We start from the raw sequence: 19,539 nt of genomic DNA, 5'->3' as shown, positions 1-19,539 counted from the left end.
TCCTTCTCCACTTGGTCCTTCCAACGGAGTGGAGGTCTTCCTCTTCCTCTGCTTCCCGCGGCGGGTACTGCGTCGAATACTTTCAGAGCTGGAGTGTTTTCATCCATCCGGACAACATGACCTAGCCAGCGTAGCCGCTGTCTTTTAATTCGCTGAACTATGTCAATGTCGTCGTATATCTCGTACAGCTCATCGTTCCATCGAATGCGATATTCGCCGTGGCCAACGCGCAAAGGACCATAAATCTTTCGCAGAACTTTTCTCTCGAAAACTCGCAACGTCGACTCATCGGTTGTTGTCATCGTCCAAGCCTCTGCACCATGTAGCACCATGAATTATGAGCGACTTATAGAGTTTGGCTTTTGTTCGTCGAGAGGGGACTTTACTTTTCAATTGCCAACTCAGTCGGAAGTAGCACCTGTTGGCAAGAGTATTCCTGCGTTGGATTTCCAGGCTGACATTGTTGGTGGTGTTAATGCTGGTTCCTAAATAGACGAAATTATCTACAACTTCAAAGTTATGACTGTCAACAGTGACGTAGGAGCCAAGTCGCGAGTGCGACGACTGTTTGTTTGATGACAGGAGATATTTCGTCTTGCCCTCGTTCACTGCCAGACCCATTTGCGTTGCTTCCTTATTCAGTCTGGAGAAAGCAGAACTAACGGCGCGGGTGTTGTGGTCGGATGGTGGATTATCATCGCGTAAAATCCATGAATTGTTCTTCAACAATTCCTGCCGTTTTCGAAGAATGTTTTCACTCTAACGCTTCAAAACGGACAAATAGAACTCCTTATTGACCGACTGTCCTTTCGGATTCATGATTCCAAACCACGAATATTGGAAAAAACAACGAGCACCATCTTGATTTTTGAATAGTTTTGGTGCGGTTTTTTTGATTTCGGCTCATTTTTGCCCTTCATTCCAATGATTATTGACTGGTTTGCATGTCAAACTCATAAACTCATGTCTCATCGGCAGTTATAATGCTCTCCATGAATGTGAGGTCGGAATTTGTACGACAAAGCATTTCCAAAGAAACCTGTTGACAATAATCATTTTAAAAAAAATTCAGCTTTATCGGGACAAGACGAGTAAGAACGCGTTTCATACCTAAAAAATCCACCAAAATCATTTCAATGGCCTGAATGGCCGCGTGAGGTGTCGAACTCTTTTTTCATTTCTGTAACACTTGCCTAACGATATTCAAGCATCATACGAGTATCCTTCACTTTTGAAAACCGAAGCACCGTAAGCCTTTCCCACCATTCGCAACGATCCAGCCTTTAAAACCAATATACAGAGAATCATGCGAGGTATGTTCAAAAAATATAGCGTATTTTGTATTTCATGAGAAAGTGTTTATTTATTCGTGAATATCTACTTAATCCCCTTCAAAGTAATCACCCCCGCATACATAGCACTTCTGGCAGAGTTTTTTCAAATCCTCAAAGCACTTAAAAATATTTTTTTTGTGATCTTAATGGACAAAGTGGTTTTTAAAAATCTTCGAATGGTCATCATTAAAAAAAACAGACACATTACTTAGGGACTACTTTTAGGTCAATAACCACCCTATTCGGCTTAAAAGGTTTATAAGGCGAAGAATTATAGATAAATGATCGAATATAATAAATCATACACAGTTGGCAGAAGTTAAGGCATGGAAAAGCATTTTGAGTAAAAAAATTCGTTTGTGGCATGCGCCTTCCACATTTGCATAAATGTATACGAGGGCTGCTATATATATTTCTGGCCTAATAATGAAAATAGGAATATTTATCAACGAAAATGGTTTTTTTTTCGTTGGATTTGGCTCGTCTTGGAAGACCCACACGGTCGATTGCTGTTTTGTTTCGGGCTCATACGCATAGATCCATGATTCGTCATCTGTGACGATCTTATAAACGTCTTTTGAAGCACCGCGATCGTATTTTTCAGCATTTCTTTACACCAATCCACACGAGCCTTTTTTTGAGCGATTGTCAAATTGTGCGGGATCCAACGAGAACAAACCTTTTTTACGGCCAGGTGTTCATGCAATATCGATTGTATGCTGGTGGGAGAAATGCATAGGCATGCCTCTATCTGAAGGTATGTTACATGACGGTCTTGCATTATCAGTTCACGTACGGCATCGATGTTTTCTGGCACAACGGCTGTTTTTGGACGACCTTCACGGAATTCGTCTTTGAGCGAGCGTCGGCCACGATTGAATTCGTTGTAACAGTGTAACATGTAATATCTGAAATCCGAATTCTTTTAAAGGATTAATATACTTACATAGATGATTAAAAATATTTTTTTTTCATTAAAATACATTGAAGAAGGTTGTGTTCCAACAGCAACACCATGCCACACACGTCGATCGTGGCTCGCAATAAAGTCCGGCAGTTGGGACGGTGTTCTGTAACCACCTTATAGTCTCGGCTGGGTCTCAAGATGGGTAATGGTGTTGCAAATAGTAGGCCGATTATATTGACCATAAGTTCAGCGCGAAACGCATTCTTTATAGAACGTTAAATTTCGTAGAAAGTTGAACGATTTATAAACGTTGTTCAGACGTAAGTCTTTCCTTGATGAAATGTGAAACCATACTGAACAAAAGTAACATGACAGCTTGGCAAGACTCACTTGTGATCGTCAAAAAGCCCTCTCTCTGAAAGGAATACCTCTACTTAGATCACCCATTACAATTCTGTAACTGTTCTGAGGCGAGGTTTAATGCACACGACTAAATCGGATGAATAAATTAATTTTTGAGTAGACAAATTTATATCACAAACCACTGTGGCGCCGGCGACAAATATTGCCGAAAGAAAAATGCTCAAAGAGTGGAGCATAAAATTATTGATAGCAGTAAAGCTTTACTCGCTACACATATTATGTATGAGAAATTTAAATTGATTATACTCTGTAGTTGCCAAAACTGCAACAAATAGTAGAAAGAGCGAAGCAAAGCAAAATAATTTAACAAAGCTCAACAACAACAATCAACAGGTCATTCGTTTTGAATATGCATTTGTGAGAAACAAAATATTATACAAGTACTTTATGTATGGTATATGCGTAAACAGCAGAATATGCTTTGATAAGAAATTTGCTGTCAGATCATTAATTGCCAGAAAGATTAATTGGTAATTAGTTTTCAGTTTCTACTAACGGTTTAATACCTCAGAGAGAGAGAGAGAGAGAGAGAGTGTGTATCAAAAACAGGTTCAAAACAAAAAAGCTGCTAAACGTATCTAATCAAGTGTTAAGTAGCTTTCTCTCAACTCGCGGTATCGCTAATGAAACGTATAACTCAAGCCAAGAGTATTTGAAAATAAGGTGCATAAGTCAAGTAAATAGTACAGTTGAATTTCCATAACTTTTATTTTTATAACTCGAACTCTTAAATTGGCAAAAGAATTCAAATTTCATACAAATTTCCTTCCATAACTCAAAGTCTCTCGTAGTTTTCTTGTAGATTACGGCGATTCGAGTTATCTAGTCCCCATACCGATATAAATACCACCCACCTAGCAACATATGATACCATCTGTGTTATTCATCGTTAACATAACAGTAAATTTTGAGTTATGACGTTTTAAAAATTAACTTACTAAAAAGTCAAAGAGGCACGTCGCAAAGCTTTTATTAGTTAATGAGCGAAACACAACGAAAATCGAACGCAAAATGAATAATATAGTGAACTTTAAAAACATAGAAAAATTGTGAACGAGACTTTCAAGGTTGATGCATGTACGGATGTTTGTGAAATGCTAATGAATACAGTTTTTGGTCGGACACAGCATTGGTGAATAGTAAAGCGTGTGACATCGTCGATGAAGGAAGGAACAAGTGCTGTGCCGTGCCATTAAAATAATAATACAAAAACAAAAATAATAAATATTATTAAAAACAGTAACTAAATACATATATAAATATATAAATATGCTGAAAGTGATATCAGCCAGTAAATTGCCAATCGCGACTGGGTGTTATGTGAACGGTGGGGGCATTGCCGCTCGCACTTTCGCAACCGGTCAAGCGCTAAGAGATCAACATGAGTAAGTAAATACATATGTACACATATATACAAGTATATGGAGATGTAAAGCCAACTAACAACATGTAAATTTGGGGTATTCACTTACTTGTTGGATGAATAATAATTTATAATCATTACTAGCTATTATTTGGGAATGATTATAGCCAAAATCCGTGAAGCTGTGCCAATGTCATTTCTAGGTAGAACTAAAATCACATTAAATTCAAATATATTATTTTTAAAATATGCGAAATTAGTAAGTATATTAATAAATTGGTTAAAATAAATAAATTTAAAAGCCATAGCGAATTGAACACGGGCTAGCAGTTTTCAGTTGCGTCATATAATAAATATTTTAAAAGCAAATTCAACTAAAAGGCTTAGGGTACGCACCACAGACAACTCCGCGCTCTTCTGATAATCAGCATGTAAATAGTACAGGGTTTTCCTATAAGAGTGATATTATTTATTTTCAAAAATAAAAAAAGCACTAATTGTTAAGGAAATTCGACTGTTTTTTATTTAATGTGAATTACAAATACAATTAAATAATGAATAAACATCAACATATCACATTCAAATGGCCTGCACGACTCATTTGCAGGAACGAACTAGATGATCCCAATTTTCGAGTACTTTTTCTACTAAATCAAGTCATATGTCATGAATAGCACTTCCATATTGACTTCCAAGGCTTGAAGAGAGTCTTGCTTATTGCTAAAGACCAATGACTTCAAATAACCTCACAAGAAATAGTCTAATGGTGTTAAATAACAACTTCGTGGAGGCCATTCAATCTCACAATTTCTTGAAATAATAATCGAGCCTCCAAACTTCTCTCGCAAAAATTCGTTTGTTGCTCGTGGTGTGTGGTAGGTAGCCCCGTCTTGTCGGAACCAGTTGATGAAAGTGGGCCTCATCGAAGAAGATGATTTCCTTAAAATCCTTCCTTAAATCGTTATCGTTTTTAAATTGTTCCTAGGCAAAATCAGTAAATTCACGACGTTTACTGTGGTCTAATGGCTTCAGTTCTTGAGTGAGAACAATTTTGTACGGATGGAAGCCCAAATACTTTCTGGAAATCTCCCAGGTTGTGGTTTAAGACAATCTCAATTCTTGAGAATGCCTTGGAATCCACAAATTGCGGTCATCAGCAACACTGGCCTGAAAGGCAGCAATATTTTCATAACTTCGAGCGGTTCTTTGTCTTGTTGGTACTTACATTGGTGGACGATTATTACGACCATAAAATAGCAAAAGCGCATGTAAAGTTGCAATTGGAGAACGATTATTTTTATAATAAAATTTAATAATTTGTAAACATTGGTCTTTCGTATATATTTTTACAATGAAGTTGTAATCATTACTGAATGCAATAATAAAAAAATAAAGAATAAAATTACAAAAAAAAAAACATTCATTCCCATTGCAAAACCCGGTACTTTAAGTCGTGCAGATTACTATAGACTGCAAATTATCAATTTTATGGCTAAAATATATATAGATATAACATATGCTTGTTATATTTATTCTCTATATTTAATTTAGTGCCGGCTAACATATTTACGACTGCTCAATATTCTGATAACATACACATATAGAAATATAAACACATATGTTAATTAAAATGAAGTTGAAAGAAGTGATACCCTGCAGGGAAAACGAGAATTAAAGTTATCCAATACTCGGCTGGCTGTGACTAAACAAACTTTTACAAATATAATGCAATAAGATCTCTTTACCAAGACTAGATAATTAATAAATCCCCAAAATATATGGAAATTATCATTAGTGAAAATTTACAATAGATCAGGGAAAAAATATTATTATGAAAATATAATTAAACTACATAAGTACATCATTCCAGTGTACATATATAGTAAACTTTGTATACGAAAATTGCAAATCAGATAAGGCAGGTAAATAATTATAGTATAAAAGAATTCAGAAACACATGTGTACTCGTATTAGAAACTAAATACTGCAAAACAGATTTAGCAAGAAAATCAGTTAATGCCGACAATTATCTTTCTATAGATATACTTCAATTTATATGATACTTATAATGATGGATCAAATGTATCAGAGCCAATACTTCAAAAATAACAACCGACTTAGAATAGATTTAATAGTAGAATATAGAAAATATAGAAGCTTGTAGGAAATTTATTAATTAATAAAATCATCTTCTCCGATGGGGCTCACTTTCATCGGATGCAAAGAAAATCCACAAATTATTCATGAACAACCATTACATTCACCTAAATTGAGAGTTTGGTGTGGTTTTTAGTCTGGTAGCATCATCGGTTCGTACTTCATTCGAAATGGAGCTGGTGACACCGTTACTGTCAATGGAGAGCAGTGTACATCAATGATAACCAACTTTTTATGGCCGCAATTGGAAGAAGTCGATCTTGACAACATCTAGTGTAACAAGACGGGGCTACGTCCCTCACAATATGTACAACAACCGAATTAGTGCGAGAAAAGTTTGGAGATTCGATAATTTCAAGAAATTGTGATATTGAATGGCCTCCAAAAAGTTGCTACTTAACACCATTATACTACTCCTTGTCAGGTTATTTGAAGTCATTGGTCTTTAGCAATAAACCAGACTCTCTTCACGCTTTTGAAGTCAATATTAAACGTGCCATTCATGACTTACGACTTGATTTAGTGGAAAAAGCACTCGAAAATTGGATTAATCAAATTTGTTCCTGCAAAAGAGGTCGTGGAGGCCATTTTAATGATATTGTGCTGAAAACTTAAAAAAATCATATCACACTTACTGGAAAACCCTGTATTATGTATTATACCATATATTACTAAACATAATTTTTTTTTTTTATGTTTCCGCAGCTGCCAAGTATTGATCGTCGGCGGTGGTTCCGGTGGTTGTGCCCTAGCGGCGAAGTTATCTTCGAAATTGGGAAAGAAAAAAGTGACCGTTGTGGAGCCAGCTGAGGTACATACTCCGACATTTGTATCCAAATACGCTGTGCTCAATATTTTTTTATTACAAAACTCATTTTTACAGCGTCACTACTACCAACCGATGTTTACACTGATTGGAGGTGGCATGAAACTATTGGAGCAATCGTATAAACCGATGGCGGAGGTGTTGCCGAAAAACGTCAACTGGATCAAGTCGGCAGCTGTGGAGTTTGATCCGAAAAATAATACGGTGAAAACGGCAAATGGCACGAAAGTCAAATATGATATGCTGCTGGTGGCCACAGGTCTGCAGTTAAACTATGATAAGGTGAGTAGCGCGAATTATATATTACTTGATTTTCAAGAATATTTTTAACAGCTGATCATAACTTTTTTCATGAACTATGTAAAATAAATAAATTTAAATTTCTCCTTTCTTTTCCTACTCAATGATAAACTCAACAGATACCCGGCTTAGTTCAAGCGCTCTCAATAATAGACGGCAAAGTTTGCTCAAATTACTCACCCAAATATGTGAATCGCACCTATGACTGCTTGCGAAACATACGGGGTGGCAATGCTATTTTCACATTCCCCGCTTCACCCGTTAAGTGTCCAGGGGCACCGCAGAAGATTGTCTACATTGCCGAGCACTACTTCCGCAAGGTAAATACACTGAAAGAAAAGAAAGCGTAAATCTTAAATTTTGTATAATTTAAATATTCACAGTTGAATAAGCGCAACAAAATAACGGTTACATATAACACAGCGTTGCCAGTCATTTTCGGCGTGAAACACTATGCTGACGCATTGTGGAAAGTTGTGGAGAAACGTGATATCAAAGTCAATTTGAAACGAAACTTAATTGAGGTGCGTGCAATGGAAGATATCGCCGTGTTCCAAGACCTCGACAAACCGGACCAGATTTTCGAAGAGAAAGTACGCATAAACATACAATAATATACCCAAAATCATATTAAATAAAATATTTCTTATATTCCATAGTATGATCTGCTGCATGTCACGCCACCGATGAGCACACCAACTGCCTTGGCGCAATGCAAGGAATTGGTGAACGAGACCGGTTTTGTGGATGTGGACAAATCGACGCTGCAACATCTGCGATATAAAAATGTTTTTGCAATCGGTGACTGCTCGGCATCGCCCAACTCAAAGACTGCCGCCTCAGCAGCCGCCCAATCGCCTGTCGTGTATCACAATATGATTGCTGCCTTGAATGGGAAAGAATTGAAACGCACCTATGATGGCTACGCTTCGTGTCCGCTGGTCACCGGCTATCGCAGTTGCATTTTAGCTGAATTCGATTACGATCTGAAGCCATTGGAGACATTCCCGTTCGCACAGAATAAAGAACGCTACACAATGTTCTTCTTAAAGAAGGCCTTAATGCCCACGCTCTATTGGAAAGTCATGCTGAATGGCTACTGGAACGGTCCAGCGCTGATGCGTAATGCTCTGTCTGTATTTAAATTCGGCAAAAAGTGAAAATGTGAAGTTACAGGATAAATATATACAAGTATATAATGGCTTATAAATGTATTTGTGAGGAGATAACTGCAATAAATGGTAAGCGGCGTGGTGAAGCTCCAAAAAATATAAAATAAAATAATTTAGAAATATTTCTTTTAAAAATATGCGTGTTTATATTTCAGCAACGGAAAAAGTCAGCGCTGCAGTTTAAACAAGTTAAAGCGGTCCAAGTCACTGTAGCAGTCTCTGGAAGTAACAAAGTGAGGAAACTCTACAAGTCTCGACATTTCCCGAAATTTCATTTGTAAGGAGACGATTGCGCTCGCTTTTTAGTGTACTTTCATAATTTTTTTAAATAAAATTGCCAAAACCTTCTTCTTACATTACAAAGCCAATGCCTTTATAATTATTTCTTCTGAGTTTTACCGAAATACTGAAGTAAATATTTAGTCTAAACAAGTAAAAGTGTTCATTTCGGCTGCACCGACACTATAATACCCTTCATAAGTGCTGTTCTTAAAGCATTAATGATAAAGGACGTTCAGCATGATTCTAATCGGTCAGTTTGTATGGCAGTTATATCCTACAATATCAACGGTTCCGACGAATGGGAAGCCACTTATGAAGAAAAGGATCTGTGCAAAAATTTCAGATCGCTAACTCAAAAACTGAGAGACAAGCTCGCATATATAAAGACGGACAAGGCTAAACCGACTGATCGTCATGCTGATTATTCGTATACATATCTACTTTATAGGATCTTCGACGTCTCCTTCTATTTATTACAAACTTCGTGGCAAACTTATATACCCTATGACTGTTCAGGATATACATAAATACAGTAGCTAAATTAAAGAATGCAAAGAAATTTGGCACCGACTGTGTTTGAATGAGCAATTCATGCGGAATAAATTAACTCAAATTTTATGTGCATGTGCAAATATTGACGCAGTAGCATTCCAAGGACCTAAAATTTGTATTAAAATTCAATTGATTCCAGGAATTTTTTTATAAACGCTCGAATAGTAGGCCACTGATCTGTCAATATTATGCACATATTTATTTCTAGTAGAACTGCAGTGTTCGAATTCTTGACAAGTGCGATAAGCGCACGGAGCTCCAACATTTATATAGACAGTTTTAAGCTACATTAGGGTGATCATTTTCTTAACAGAATAAAGAAATAACTGTTTATCAACATTATGAGAAAAAACAGGGTTGCATTGAATGCATTGAAAAAATAAATTCATTAAAAAATTTGTGTTATTCCAAAAATTAATTAGTACAAAAAAACAATAATTAATTTATAATACCAAATATCGAATAAAAATCTATTTTTAATGATAATCTCAAATACCGGATAGCATACAAAAAATAAATTATATAAAAATTTAAAGCTAAAAATTAAATAAAAGAAACTTATACTTTCGCCTTTGCACTCTTTGTGTTCTATCATTTTAGTTATATTTTGAAAAGGAAAGCTTATTTTTAATAAATTATCAACATAGTTTATTTTTCTTTTTGTCTTTTTTTAATTATAGTGTTTCAGTTAAAAATATGCAAAAATTTCCTCTTTACCTTTTTTCATTCCAGTTTTTAATTTGAAAATTTCCTCTTTATCCAATTTTGAAATTAAAAAAAACTTTTTCGTTTTTAGTCTTAGATGTTTGGGATTAAATATTCAATTTTTAATTTTTATTAAAAATTAAAAAAAAGTTTAATTTTAAATTATTTGATAAAAGTATCTTTTAAAAATTTAAAGTTTTTAAATTTAAGTTTTTAAAAATTAATTTGAAAACTTTTATTTTTTTTAATATTTCTTTTTTAATTTTTTAAAATATTTTTTTTTTTTTAATTCAAACATATTGGATAAAACATTTGGATAAAAAGGAAAACTTCAATTTTTATCTCAAAATCGGATTTAAATTGAAAAATTGATTTGAAAACATGACAATAAAAAATTGAGATTGAAAAATTAATTTTTAATCCCAAAATCCGAGCTAAAAATTTAAAATCTATTATTTAATACAAAATTTATGAGTTTTAAAATTCATGACGGTGATAAAGACTATATTCTGAATTTTCATTTACATATGAACATTAACATTAATATTCCAAATTTAAGCCAATATTGTCAAAATAGAAAAAAAATGGCTTATTTAATTCCACAAAAATTGCTTTCCGTTTTAGTACGAATTTCCCACACAAGCCTGTCACCCTTATGAAGTGTATATATTTATGTATATTAACATATGTATTTACATATTTTTTCCACCTTTGAAATATGCTTGTGTGCTAGTGTTTTCAGAATTATTTTGCAATTATAATTCCTCTAACGGCACACTTGCAAATCACAAAATGTGTGTTTGACTCCACGCATATCCATTTAATACATAAATATACATATACATACATACATATGTATATACATACGTACTAGATGGAGATTTTGATACACATATGGTTAACATAGAAAACACTCTCAATGAATATAAAATACAGAAGTATGGCAATCACAGGTACTGTAAATATGTTTATACCAACTGTATTCACGCACGTACAAGTCTGTGTACAGATTTTAAACCAAAATACAACAGGCCATGCATACAAATACAAGCTTCTAAATTTGCGAAAATCGAATTCGAACTAACTGACAATTATTTTCTTATTATTTGTTATTTGATTTCCTATTTATTACAATTCTGCTCTTGTGGATTAAAGAGAAAATCAAAATCGAAAGCTAGTTTTGAATTCGTTTTTTGTCAACAAAGATAACTAAAATACAAAATTTGATAATTAATTAAGTAGAGTGGAAAAATTACATAAAAATATCTCAGCTAATTCTTAAGCAGTTAAGTGTAGTTAAAGACATGAAAAATTAGAATTTTAAATAATTATATTTTTGCCAGTAATTTATTTTATATTCGAAAAGTAGAAACATAAAAACATGAAATAAGTTTCGAATTGATAGAAATTTGAAAAAAATAAAAATATTAATTTTAATAGTATTGGCTGTCTGTGCCGATCCAGTTTCAACCGAAGCTTCTTGCGGTGAACATCACGAATTAACAAAATGGCGGCCCCAGGAATTTTTTTGCCAGATTTTGAAGTTTTACACGAACGCTCCAGAGCCTACATGTCAGTCATTAACTATTAATGCTTTAAACCTAAAAAAAAGATGCGAATAAAATTAAAAAAATGCGAGCATTTAAACACAACTTCCCAACAATTCATGCTGCGGCATTTCACACTAGCCCCATCTGTAGGTGATTTACACAGTTTTATTCACAATTATCACACTAAATGTTTGTGAATTGTTTGGATAAGCAACTCTGTTTCAGCTAAAATAGCGCGTCAATCGAATGACAGCTCATGTTCAAAATAACTGAAAGGCACAAGGACTCGAAAATTTTCAGTTTTTGTTTAATGGAATAAAAAATACATAATTCGTTTAAATGTGTTTTGCAAGAAATATTTTAAGCTATAAAAAGAACATATAAGAATTATCATACGAAAACATAATGAAGACAATGTAAGTAGAATCATACCTGTGCTAATGTGAAGTAATACGCATTTTTGCTTTACAGCGCACGCACGCCATTGCGTCCACCAAAAACGCCACGTTGTCAAACCCATCATAATGATCGTAAATCTGATCATGATCCCAATAAGCCCCGTGATCCTGTGCATGTGTACTGTCGTGTACGACCATTGCAATCCGATGCAGATCTGTCCAGTGTGCGAGTAAAAAACTCAACCACCGTGATACTAACGCCACCAGAGCAAGCCTTGCAACATAAACAGGGAGCACATCGTGAAATGCAGTATATTTTCAAACACGTCTTTGAACCACACGTTTCCCAAGGCGATGTATTTAATGCTGTAGCACAACCTTTGGTTGAGAATCTAATACGGGGTCGAAATAGTCTATTATTTACCTATGGTGTCACTGGGAGCGGTAAAACGTACACAATGACTGGAGATTCTCGTCATCGCGGTGTTATGCCACGTTGTTTAGATGCACTCTTCAAAACAATATCAGACTATCAAGCAAAGAAATATATTTTCAAACCTGACAAACTAAACGGATTTGAAATATTGTCGGAAGCAGACGCTCTACTTGAACGGCAGGCAGAAATGAATAGACGTTTTGCAGCGGGAGAGCGCAACGCATTAAGGCGTAAAGATTCTGATCCTGAAATCGCTTCACAAGCCTCATGTGAGGCAGCACCCTTACACGGGCTCGAAGAAGATAATATGTTTGCAGTTTTTGTCACATATATTGAGATTTACAATAATAGTGTATATGATCTGCTCGAAGAAGATGCACCTCAGAAGTAAGCTACTGCTTTATTTTATTCAGTCTAATTTATATGTTTGTACATTTTCTTTTGTGTTTAGAACTTTGCAAAGCAAAATTATTCGTTCAGATGCCAAAAACAACATGTTTGTACACGGTGTAACTGAAATAGAAATAAAATCAGTTGAGGAAGCTATTGAAGCGTTCCAATTCGGTCAGAAACGTAAACGTATGGGTCACACAGTGCTAAATGCAGAATCTAGTCGTAGTCATTCCGTATTTAACATACGTTTGGTACAAGCGCCGACAGATTGTCAAGGAGAGCATGTTGTACAAGATAAACGCACCATTGTAGTAAGCCAGCTATCGCTGGTAGACTTGGCGGGTAGCGAACGTTCGTCACGTACAAAAAATACGGGAATGCGTTTACGCGAAGCATCAAGTATAAACAATTCATTAATGACTCTGCGAACGTGTCTGGAATATCTTCGCGAAAATCAACAAGCGCCACTAAATAGTGCACCCAAGAAGATTCCATACCGCGACTCAAAACTCACACATATGTTCAAAAACTACTTCGATGGCGAAGGCCAAGTATCGATGATTGTGTGTATCAATCCGCGAGCTGAGGATTATGACGAAAACACGGTAAGACACAAACGTGTATTACATATTTTAAAAATTTATTTTCAATGCATTTGTGTTATTGGTATTTTAAATGATTTATTAACGCTTATTAATTTTTCGTATATTCAGCAAGTAATGAAATTTGCCGAGATGACACAAGAGGTACAGATTGCTCGCGCCACACCCATGAAACCAGATCTTGGTTTAACTCCCGGTCGTCGAAAGGCAAACAAGCTCTTCAAGATAGCGGTGAACAATCTCAATGACTTGGGGCATACCGAAGCCAACAAATTGGATGTGGATATTGGTTTGGTGTACTCATTGGGACCCGGTTTTCCTGATTACAAAATCGATAGTCCGGAAGCGCAGACTGCCATACAAGAGTTGATGCAGTATTTAATGCAACGCATAGAAAAAAGGAAAATATTGTGCGCCGATCTAGAGACTCGTTGTGATAATTTCAGAGCTCACCTGATGCAAATGGAGCGAGAGAATTTACAGTTACGTACGGAATTGGCGTCACTAAAAACGGTTTACAAACAAGAACGCGACCGTATGATAGCCATGGAGAATAAACTACGTGTGCATGAGAGCTCAATCGATGAACTTAACAACAAATTGGGCAATCGTGAAAGACAGATCGATGAACTTACCAGAAAACTAAGAGATCAACAAAATCTGATCAATCAAAAAGAACAAGAAAAAGAGAAACAAAAGAAGAAATTCACTTCTAAACTGGCAGTGGAGGTGGATAAAAAAGATCGTGAACTGGAAATACGATTACGCGAGCAGCGCGACAAAATGCGTGAAAAGATGCGCGTGCGCGATGAAAAATTACGCCTCGTGTCCAATATTATACAATCGGAGGATATACCCAGTTTGGTGCGTCGTAATAGCAATGATGATATTTTGGACAATAAATTGGCGATTTCGGAGCCGCCGTCAGCCACGCGTGGCGAATCGACACAAGTGCATAGTGCGCGCACCGAAATATATGCCACACCACGCCATGTTAGGGTAAGTTCGCACATAATGTGATTATTTCTATATATTGAAATTATGAACTCTTTATTTATCGACAGGGCATGGCTGCAGCTAACAATAGACATCGTCGCTCACGTTCTGCTGGCGAAAAGTGGATCGAACATCGTGCACCCAATCCTGTGCCACTCGGTACTATTCTCCAACCATATCTTAAGAATCGTAAATCTGTAACGAAACTAACCGACGCCAAAGAGTTGACGAACCACAAGAACACCAAGTACTGTCTGGTTTCACAGGAGGCAGACACAGACGGTGATGTTGAAACCAAGCTCTACAAAGGCAATGTTATACCGACCTGTGGTGGTGGCGCGCAAGTTGTGTTCGATGATGTGGAATGTTTGAAGCAGAAGTCGCCGGTGCCATCGCCAAACCGCAAACGTCCAAGCAACGGTGGCGGTGCAACACTTAGTGGTTTGGGTGTTGCAACCTCGTCGGCAATGTCGGCGGCAGCGTTCAGTGGCGGCACAAATGCTGCGCAAGAGTTGATGTCGCGGTGTAGTGTTGGCATCGAAGGTCATAATAATAAACGCACCAAAGTGTAGAGAGATTATGCAACCGTCCTTTGATAACTACGATAATAATGATGACGATATACCATCACTTTGTATTAAAATTTATTTTTTAATTATTATTATTTTTAACAGTTACCACAGTGAATAGTTTAATCCCCAACCTCATATATTTGCAGAGATATTATTTAGTTTCAATATATTGTGGTATTAATGATTCTAATCGTTGTTTACATAATTAATCTAAAACAGAAACTGGCTGAACGGTATTTTCTTGTATTTCTTTTTTGTTATTGCATTTACTTTTTAAACTTCGTATTAAATCACGGTATTATACATATTATTTGTAACTAAATATATACTCGTAACACCAATGTATTTGCAAGCTTTTAAAACTGCAAACAACGAAGTATTTTGAAATAGAAAATAAAAATGGATTTAAAACAAAATGAAGTAATCTTTTTGGTGGTTTTGAATACGGGAGAAAAGGGATTTCTTTCAAGCACCTTCATACTTGAACACTATCTGATGAAATTTTACTAGGACTAAAGAATTTCAATGAAAATGTTATTTAGATAAGTTGTCATCGAGATCATCCAACGGTAGGTCGAAGAAACATGCTGTTTTGATGCAGTGAGACCATAGAGACGGATGTCAAGGATAAGTTGAACTTGCTACAGTATCCAGAACGAAGCTGCGCAAGGCTCACTCTCGTTTCTCGCGGCAATTCGAACTCTTCGTCTGCAATGGGTGGTGGTTTTACTCCAAGTACTCCATTCACTGAAAGGAAGTCGGTGAGAAGTTGATGGGTCCACTGTGAATGCCGGTCAGTGCATGTCGGAAGTTAGTTGCGTCAAATTTAGAGCTTCCTCGTTTGCGTTTCACTGCATCCCGGCGACCATATTGGTGCGGCCTGCCGATTACCTTGTAAATTACCAACTACTAAAGGGATCTTTAATGCCGCTAACAATCGCCAAAATGCCCAATTAAAGCAAGATTTGCAACCCTTGTGTAAATAAAATTGCACGTTCCTATATTTTGTTTACATTTACTGTATTTTATTAATCAATTTATGAATTTATTGCGATTATAGATATATGTATGTAATTGTTTTGCATTCCATTATAGTATATATGCAAGTTTGTTTTTTTTTTTTTTTAGAGTTTTAGTACATTAATTATTGGATGCTTTCACACTAATAGCTGTTACGCTTGCGCGCGCGCACAAATCAAGCAAACAACAAGCAAGCGTCTGTGGTGTCCCCAACGAGTGGCGTCGTGATGAAACGATGAAATAATGAATTGATGAAATGATGATGTGTTTCGTCACTATATATATATATATATAACTATATTTATTTGTATTTGTATGTGTGTATATATTTACGCTTTATATACTGATTATGTGTGATCGTGGTGAGAAGCCAACACGTTTTTGTTTTGTGTTTTTTATTTCGCTTGGCTTGTTGCTGCTGTTGTTATTTTCATGCGACGGCAAAATTTTGACCTGAACTTTAATGCATTATATGTTTTTCATTCTTTTCGCATCGCGTTTTTGTTTTCTTATGCTTTTTGTTATACTTAAACTGATACAGTAATGTTATTAAAATATAGATTAGTTACTAATAAATCAGTCTATAATTAAAATTTAATATTCAATTTGTTTGCTTCTCTTTTATGCTTCACTTAATATATTCTATACGCACACACGCACACACACAGACACATAAACATGAATCGGCTTCCAGCGAAAGAGCTTGCACATGTTACACCACGTGACTTATAAACGAATATAAAATAAAACAATAATTTCATTAAAAACCCAAACTCAGGGGTTTTTTCATAAGCTTATCAAAAACAATTTTTTCAAAGGCTTAATAGTCATTTATATGTACCACACACCCTAGCTATCATGCATTGTGAGGCGTTGCCTATGCATGTGTGCGTTGCTACACAAATTCACAAATCTTATACATACATTCAAACTTATGCTTGTGTGTACGCTTGTATCTTCTTCGATTCTTCGTTTACTAGCTGCGATAGGTTTGCATTTTTTGTTCAATTTGTTTAGCTTTTAGTTTTCTCTCTATATAAATATGCATTCGGATTCTCTTTGCAGAAAATTTATGTGTAAACTCTTATGCATGGCAATATTCGTGGCAAATATAATTATTTTAAAATGTAACAAGCCATATTTCAAATTAATCAACTGAAGATTCGGACAGCGTTGTCTTAAAAATGTGTTGTTTGTTTCTTAAACGGATTATAACAATTGCGCGTTTGCTCTGAAAGCTATGAACGAAGCTAACAAATCGTGAAAATACAAATTATTATAATAATTAAAAAAATACTACCTAACAACTGTATGTGAATGTTTGGTTTGATAACACAATTTAAACAAAACTATTAACGTGATGACTCTTAAAACTTGAGTTGTTTAAAAAAAAGTAAAACAGAAATTTACTAATTTTTTTTTTGTAACAAATTACGCACCACCATAAGCACAACGAAAAACTGTGTCGAATGGTGGTTTCTGTGGAAGAACATAATTTTCGTTTGAAAATCTCTAAATAAAATCGTTTACAATTAATTCAATGCGCATGAGTATGCTTGAAATACTTGCTGTTTGCAAATTGCCGAGGTTTCCAGCTTTGACAGCAACATAAAAAGATTTAACAGTACAATAGTAAGGAAAGAAAATAAAAAAAACACAGAAGTGAAACGATAATGCACAATTTCTGCATATAGAAATATATATGTATGCAGCTAAGTGTTGAAGCATGAAATATGTAAATTTTACAACAACTTCAATTGACATTATTTTATAAGTAAGTAGGTTGGCATGTTCATATTCGCAAACCAAATCGCTACGCATACTCATACATGATAAGATTATAAAGCTCTCATTATTAATATGATCTATATTGTTACGATTTTTCCACTGTTTTATCAGGCGAATTCGTTTAAAGTGTGTTAAGTTCAAACTCTTTAACTTAAATTAATTGAAATATGTAAACATTAAAAATACAAATTAGTTGTACTACTAACACAAAAAATATGTGTTTAAATGTTTTTGAATTTCCTCCTGTTGTTGAATGTGCGAATATGTAAAACGAATTACCAAAATTAAATTTTCTAAACACTACATGGTTTTGCTCTCTTTTTTTACACGCGATTGTAACGGTACAACTTTTTGCACATTTTTTTCTTTACACGCCATTATAACGGTACATCTTTTTGCTCTTTTTTCTCTACACGCGATTATAACGGTACATCTTTTTGCTCTTTTTTTTACACGCGATTACAACGGTACATGCTTAATTGCCATATTTTTTGGAGCTTTACACAATTTTATCGATATACCCAACTGGAAGATATTGACATGGAATTTTTTGCATTTTCATTTCTGCATGATAAAAGAATTTTAAGCAAATTCATGAAGTTCTCCACTAAATTAAAGTTAAGCTTAAACAATTTAAACAAGATCTGCTTAATATTTAGAGCCAGCTTTGTATGCATATCCTCCAATTGGGCCAATTACCAATTATCATATGTAAATTGAAGCAGTTAATTTCACTGTTAGTTCAGATAGCATTTGAAATACATATATCTGTGCACCCAATAATGCCATGTTTTTTGTTTGCCGGCATTTCTTTAACATGACATCCGGGTAAACCATTATTTTCGTACTAAACTTAGGGAGGTAAAATTCCAGCAGAAAATTATGTGACGCGCGTGTACATGACATTAGAAAAATTGCATCGCTTTGGGCAATTTCAACAAAATCCGTATACATACAAACATGTGTGACTCGTTTGTCGAGTCTTATGTGAGGTGTGTTTGCTTTTTTTTGCTGACACATGCTGCCACTATGAATTTCTGCTCCTTGGGTGTAATATGTTTAATTAGATGTAGTATTTATTTGCAGCAACCGGTTGTCACATTTTCTATGAACATTTTACACAAGCTCCTTCTACATCAAAGTCCAAAACCATGAGCTTGGTTTCTTCCGTACCGTTACGCGAACCGACAGCGCATATTAATTTCGTATCGTTCGCTCTAAACAAAATAATCGAGATACAAAATCGTTAAAGTTGCAATATTTTGATAATGAAAAACTCTTCAGTGTTCGTTACATACCTAATGCGCCAGACAACGCCACCCGAACCGCCCGAATCCAGTGCGACCAAATTACGTATGAATTCGCCAGTTTTCACATCCCACAGCTTCACGGTGCCATCATCAGAACTCGTTACCACAAAACGTGAATTGAATTGCAAGCACGTTACAGCCGATTGATGTTTATTGGGACCTGAATGCACAAAATATATATGTTAGTAATATTAGATTGCATAAAAGAAACCAATTTCGGAGTGGCAATGTTTTGCACTCACCTGACAAAGTTTGCAAGCATTGCCCTGTTGTGATATCCCAAACTTTCACCGTGGAATCCGCATTACCAGACACCAAAATATTCTGACGCAATTCCATGCCAGATGTCAGACTTTGATGACCCATGAGTATATGCTTCAAATTACCAGTCTCAACGTCCCAAACTCGTATAGAAGTATCTAATGAACCGGATACCACGTGTATTCCATCGAA

At 35.3% G+C, this 19,539-nt stretch overlaps 3 protein-coding genes across 4 annotated transcripts; 2 read left to right on the top strand and 1 right to left on the bottom strand.

The window, feature by feature from the left end:
- The first annotated feature begins 3,786 nt into the window (after positions 1 to 3,786).
- Positions 3,787 to 8,845, top strand: LOC125778666 (sulfide:quinone oxidoreductase, mitochondrial). Of its 2 annotated transcripts, XR_007422852.1 has the most exons (7): positions 3,791 to 4,049; positions 6,890 to 6,995; positions 7,068 to 7,292; positions 7,430 to 7,630; positions 7,694 to 7,903; positions 7,970 to 8,551; positions 8,638 to 8,845. XR_007422852.1 is itself a non-coding variant. In XM_049457573.1 (6 exons), exons 1-6 carry the CDS (start codon positions 3,934 to 3,936, stop codon positions 8,468 to 8,470), a joined length of 1,359 nt encoding a protein of 452 aa, XP_049313530.1. In that variant the 5' UTR covers positions 3,787 to 3,933; the 3' UTR covers positions 8,471 to 8,557. The 2 variants fall into 2 exon arrangements, 1 of the variants encoding a protein (XP_049313530.1); XM_049457573.1 differs by lacking the exon at positions 8,638 to 8,845 and having other exon boundaries at positions 3,787 to 4,049; positions 7,970 to 8,557.
- A 2,967-nt stretch (positions 8,846 to 11,812) lies between these two features.
- LOC105231411 (kinesin-like protein KIF23) lies at positions 11,813 to 16,092 on the top strand. The gene is made up of 5 exons (XM_011212699.4): positions 11,813 to 11,987; positions 12,043 to 12,792; positions 12,857 to 13,403; positions 13,512 to 14,399; positions 14,465 to 16,092. Exons 1-5 carry the CDS (start codon positions 11,977 to 11,979, stop codon positions 14,966 to 14,968), a joined length of 2,700 nt encoding a protein of 899 aa, XP_011211001.2. The 5' UTR covers positions 11,813 to 11,976; the 3' UTR covers positions 14,969 to 16,092.
- A 274-nt stretch (positions 16,093 to 16,366) lies between these two features.
- Positions 16,367 to 19,533, bottom strand: LOC105231410 (F-box/WD repeat-containing protein 7). Its single transcript, XM_049457098.1, has 3 exons — positions 19,329 to 19,533; positions 19,075 to 19,246; positions 16,367 to 18,993 (listed from the first exon to the last, which is right to left on the bottom strand). Exons 1-3 carry the CDS (start codon positions 19,450 to 19,452, stop codon positions 18,882 to 18,884), a joined length of 408 nt encoding a protein of 135 aa, XP_049313055.1. The 5' UTR covers positions 19,453 to 19,533; the 3' UTR covers positions 16,367 to 18,881.
- Positions 19,534 to 19,539: the final 6 nt, after the last annotated feature.

Source organism: Bactrocera dorsalis, chromosome 5 (assembly GCF_023373825.1).
Source record: "Bactrocera dorsalis isolate Fly_Bdor chromosome 5, ASM2337382v1, whole genome shotgun sequence".
NCBI classification, from domain to species: Eukaryota; Metazoa; Arthropoda; class Insecta; order Diptera; family Tephritidae; genus Bactrocera; species Bactrocera dorsalis.
The sequence above is the reverse complement of the archived record's forward strand: the minus strand, read 5'-3'. Positions and strand labels throughout refer to the sequence as shown.